General features: G+C 36.4%; 1 protein-coding gene across 1 annotated transcript in view; it reads left to right on the forward strand.

The window, feature by feature from the left end:
- Positions 1-5,236, forward strand: part of CAPZA2 (capping actin protein of muscle Z-line subunit alpha 2) — a 72,137-nt gene that overhangs the window by 38,861 nt on the left and 28,040 nt on the right. Inside the window, 1 exon segment of the mRNA XM_042782769.1 lies at positions 2,756-2,807. Within this exon segment, the coding sequence (XP_042638703.1) occupies positions 2,756-2,807 (52 nt within the window).

Here is a 5,236-nt window from a genome sequence, read left to right on the forward strand (position 1 = left end):
AACTGTTTGTCCTCGCTAGTGACATTTAATGGAAGATAGCTAGGTTATTGTAAGATTACAAGCAATCCTTATATATAGGATTTTTTATATTTGGGCAGCAGTCATGTCAGGGTAAAAAGGAAATGATATCACTTAGTCAAAAAGTCTGCATATTTTAATTTTTTTTCTCTTTTTTTGCATATTGCTAAACTGCCTTCCAGAAAGATACTTCATATTACCATCCACAATACATGAGAGTACTCACTCTTTCATTCCTCCACATCTCAATAACAGTTAATTATTTAAGAATATTTTCATCTTGAAAATTTTGATAGGGGAAAATGGTTTTTATTGCTTTTTTAAAATTTTTTAAATGAGAGGTTTCAGGTCTCTTTATTTGTTTATTGGCTGTTTGGTCAATTCTATAAAAGAAATGTATTTATGTAATTTGCTTATTTTTCTATTAGTGTGTATCTTACTGTCATCTTTGTAAGATCTATATTCACTGTCAGGAGCTCTGGTGGCATAATGCTTGAGGTATTGACTGCTAACTAGAAGGCTGGTGGTTCACACCCACCAGCTACTCCTTGGAAGGAGGTGATACTGTCTCAGAAACCCAAGGAGAGGTCGCTATGAGTCAGATCCGAGTCGATGGCAGTGGGTATATTCACTATCATTTTATAGTTTAACTCTATAGTATTTTGGAAATAGGTATGAATTATAATAAAAGTGACAACATTTATATTAAGTCCATGATTTGTAAGACTTAATATGGCACATGACAATACTGGTGGATTAATACAGCTGTCTTGAATCAAACTATGTAAAAATTTAAACTCTATGAATAAAAATATATTACCAAACTCATAAACTAAATTAAGCAGCTATGTACAATCATGGGTCACTTAATGTCCACAATACATTCTGTGAAATAAGACGTTATGTGATTTGGACATTGTGCAAGTACCATATTATATACAGGCAGTCCCCAGATTATGAACGAGTGCCATTCCTAAGTCTTTTTTTAGATAATGTCTGTACATAAGTCAAAATAGTTAGCTGTAGTTCGTAATTAACATCAGCTAGTCAAATGTTGGTCTTAGTATATAGTATATTAGAGTACTTTTCTATGCATAAAAAACATTAAAGAAACATTTCCAAATAAACTAAAACATCACTAACGTAATACAGTAGTAATAATAATGTTTTGATATACATTGCAAAGTAACCTCCATTTGTTACTATGAATCATTGTTTGCATTTTGAATCTGTAATGTAATAGACTTTACAGGGGATTTGGACCATGGACATACATGCAATCAAACGTTACCTGAATGTATGTTATGCAGCACATGACCATACTATGAAAAATGTATATAGCCAACGTGGATCCCATTACACAGATAAAAGACGATTCAGCAGTTTACCAAAGAGGGACTTTACTTAGAAAATGTGTTTTAAAACTAACAAAAAACTCATTGAATCAGTTCTGACTGATAATGACCCTGTAGGACAGAGTTGTTGTGGTGGTTGTTATATGCCGTTGAGTTGGACATTAAAAAGTTAGAGGTAAAATCTTTGAGTGTGGCTGGATGTCACTGATGAACAGGAACGATGAAGATGACCATAACTAAAACGACACTATGTAGTGCTTACAGAGCACCTTACATGGATGATGTCATTTACTCTTCACAACCACCCTGTTGTTGTTGTTGTTATGTGCCATCAAGTTGGACCCGACTCATGGTGACCCCTCCTTGGGTTTCTGAGGCAGTATCACTACGAAAGTAGATTGCCCCATCTTCCTTCCGAGGAGTGGCTGGTGGGTTTGAACCGCCAGCCCTCTGGTTAGCAAAGTGCCTTAGGCACTATGCTACCAGAGCTCCCATAGGGCAGAGTAGAACTGCCCATAGGGTTTCCAAGACCATATATCTTTATGGAAGCAGACTGCAACATCTTTTTCCTGCAGAGCAGCTGGTAGGTTTGAACCACTGACTTTTTTGGTTAGTAGCCAAGTGCATAACCAATGTGCCACCACCTCTCTTATAATCAAAGGAATGTAAATGTTTAAAAGTTACTGATTTTATTAAAATAACTAAAATTTAAAATGTTAGCCAGTATTTATATAACAAAGAATTTGCTTTTAGAAATGTTTATTAAAGAGCAGAATTATTAAGCATTTTTTTTTTTTTACATTTAATGGACTACTGTAAAGTCATCCAAATCATGAAATAAAGACAGTAAAACTTCAAAAAGCATTTAATAAAATGTTAGGATTGTTTTATGTACTTTTTGAAACAGTATGCAGAGTAACAAGTGAAAGAAAATACACCAAGATTAGGATAGAATTTTGTTTTAGGAAATTATAGGTGATTTTTTTTCCTCTATGCTTTACAAAGTGCTTTGATTTTCAATAAAAAATACTTTAATATATATTCTGATGTAGCTTAAACTCTCTTTATTTTCTGGAGGTACATTACAGTCCCCTCCTGCATCTACTATGAAGGATATGAACTACATGTTATAATATGAAATACATGTTATTTCTTACCCTGTCCTATTTCCTAACCAAAATCTGTTGTTTGTTTTTTAAATATAGTGATGTGTGTTCATGTGTGTGTGGTTATTTTGGGCAACTGTGATACTTTGATCTTGCTTGCATTCGGGGGAGGTGGGTATTAATACATGACCCCAATAATCAGCTTTTATTGCGTTCTTCACCACAGAAAAGTAATACAGAAAACATACAATAATTTTTTGTTTTGTTTTGTTACAGATGTTCGGTTACTGCTTAACAATGATAATCTTCTCAGGGAAGGAGCAGCCCAGTAAGTATTATATATAGCATTCACATAACCAAAGTTACATGGGTGAAAAAATGTTCTCACAGTGGTTTTTAACATTAGTCCCTGAAATAGATATTTCACATCAAGTTCAAATGATAGAATTATGTAAGCCAAAACACAGTACTTTCGGTAATAGGGACATAGAGACATAACTATAACAGAAGATTCGTGTGTGTGTGTGTGTGTGTGTGTGTGTTTAGCAATGGTTTATTATACTTTGTTAATACTACTTTTTTGACATTTGCAAAGTTGGATAAAATTATTTTTAAAATTTGATTTTTGAATTTGTGATTGTGCTTAAACTTTTATATAGATTTTACTTTTTTGTTACATGTTTGACCCTAATGGGTTGTTTGATCTTTGAGGGTTACAAGTACATTTATTCTTGAATACTGAACATAATACCTCACAAATGATACTTAATTTCAAACAGTTTCTGAATTTACAAAGTAATTCAAAGCCTAACCAAACCAAAACCTAACCCATTGCCGTGGACTCGATTCTGACTCACAATGACCCTGTAGGACAGTGTACAACTGCACCATAGAGTTCCAAGGCTGTACATCTTTACAGAAGCAAAAGGCCTTATGTTTCTCCTATGGAGCAGCCATTGGGCTCAAATCTCTGACCTTTCGGTTAGCAGCCAAATGCTTAACCACTGCACCACAAAGATTCCTTGATTCAGAGACTACAAAACAGAGAAAACCAAACCCACTGCTACTGAGTTGATTCCAACTCATAGCAGCCCTCTAGAAAAATGTAGAACTGCCCTACAGTGTTTCCAAGGCTGTAAATCTTTATGGAAGTAGACTGCCTCATCTTTCTTCCATGGAGCAGCTGGTGGGTTCAGATTGCTGACCTTTTGGTTAGCAGCTGAATGCTGTAACCACTGTACCAGCAGAGATCCTGATTGAAGAGACTAACCCCCCCCAAAAAAAAACCCAAACCCATTGCCATCGAGTCGATTCCAACTCATAGCTACACCATTGGGTTTCCTGGGCAGTAAATCTTTACAGAAGTAGATTCGTTCTGCGGAATGGCTGATGGGTTTCAACCACCAACTTTCTGATTAGCAGTCAAATGCCTTAGGCACTGCACAACCAGAGCTCCTTGAGTCAAGTGACCACTGGTAAGACTTCCCACAACTGTCTTAGGATTCCAGTGAAAGTTTGTTTTACACCACTTCCCTTTTACAAAAGACCTACTACATTAGTACCTGTTTTTGCTAACCAAAAGAAATCTGAAGAGGATTTTTACTTTAACCAAAAGAAAAAAAAGTGAAACTACTGTTGAGCATTTGTTTTATAGCGAGACACTAAACAGGTGGTACAGCCCCCCAGCAGTGAGAGTGGCACTGCCAAGCGCTTTCCCCAAGAACCACACTCAGCATCTCAGCATCATGCACCACAGCTTTGAACTGTATCTGTTAACACTGTATGTTACTGTTATTTTAGGTCTTGTGTGTTACTTGTTATGGTTTGATAGGCTATTTTTTGGGTCTGAGAATGCTCAAAAATTTTCCCATATAAATCGGTGGTAATTGTTTCTTCATTTTCTGCATGTCTGCTTACGAAAGGTTTCATAGGAATGTTCTACTTCCAGATAGAAGGGTAAACCTGTACTTGATTCTTTACCCTCTCCTACCTCCTAAAATCAGTCTGAGGACCCATATTTTCAGCTAATCATTCATTATTTGAACAAATCTTTAGGTCCTTAAAAAGTGTTTAGTATCCAGCCAGCCAGCTAATTTTCCCCATAGTATATAATACTACCCAATAAGCAAAATCCTCACTAATGGGGAAATAGGATTCTAATAGTAAATAATTGAATAAGGAAGATGATGAGGCTAACGTGTGGGAATAGCATGACGAAAGTGTAAGATACGGTTTGGTGAACGACTAATGGTAAATGGGGTAGGAATTAAGTGTAGGAACCACTATCTTAGAAATGCGTGATGACTGGGCTGCAGAACTCCACAAGGGCGGGGAAAGTACTGTTTTCCCGTTACCTAGTGGAATGTTTGGCATATAATAGTAAGAGCTCAGTAAAAATTTGCATAGGTGGTTGGAGGAGTGGGAGTGGATGATGAATAAGTAGATGGAGTGAGTTTTCTGAACTGCATGGGGCTTTGGAAGTCATCTGCTTCAAACCCCTATTTTTGTAGATGAGGTAAGTGGGGCCCATATTAGCTAATGACAGGGCTGAAACAAAATCCAGGTATTCTGACTCCTAGGTTAGTGAGTGAGTACTAAAACTTTTGGTGCAGCATGAGACCAAATTGCTATTTAACTCTTTAAATTTACCGTTTAAATATTGCTTATACAGGATGTTGTTGTTGTTGTTATGTGCCATCGAGTCGGCCCGACTCATAGCGACCCCTCCTTGGGTTTCCGAGGCAGTATCACTACGGA

Source organism: Orycteropus afer, unplaced genomic scaffold, assembly GCF_000298275.1.
Source record: "Orycteropus afer afer isolate SDZICR_OR568_19922 unplaced genomic scaffold, OryAfe1.0 scaffold00462, whole genome shotgun sequence".
Taxonomy (NCBI): Eukaryota; Metazoa; Chordata; class Mammalia; order Tubulidentata; family Orycteropodidae; genus Orycteropus; species Orycteropus afer.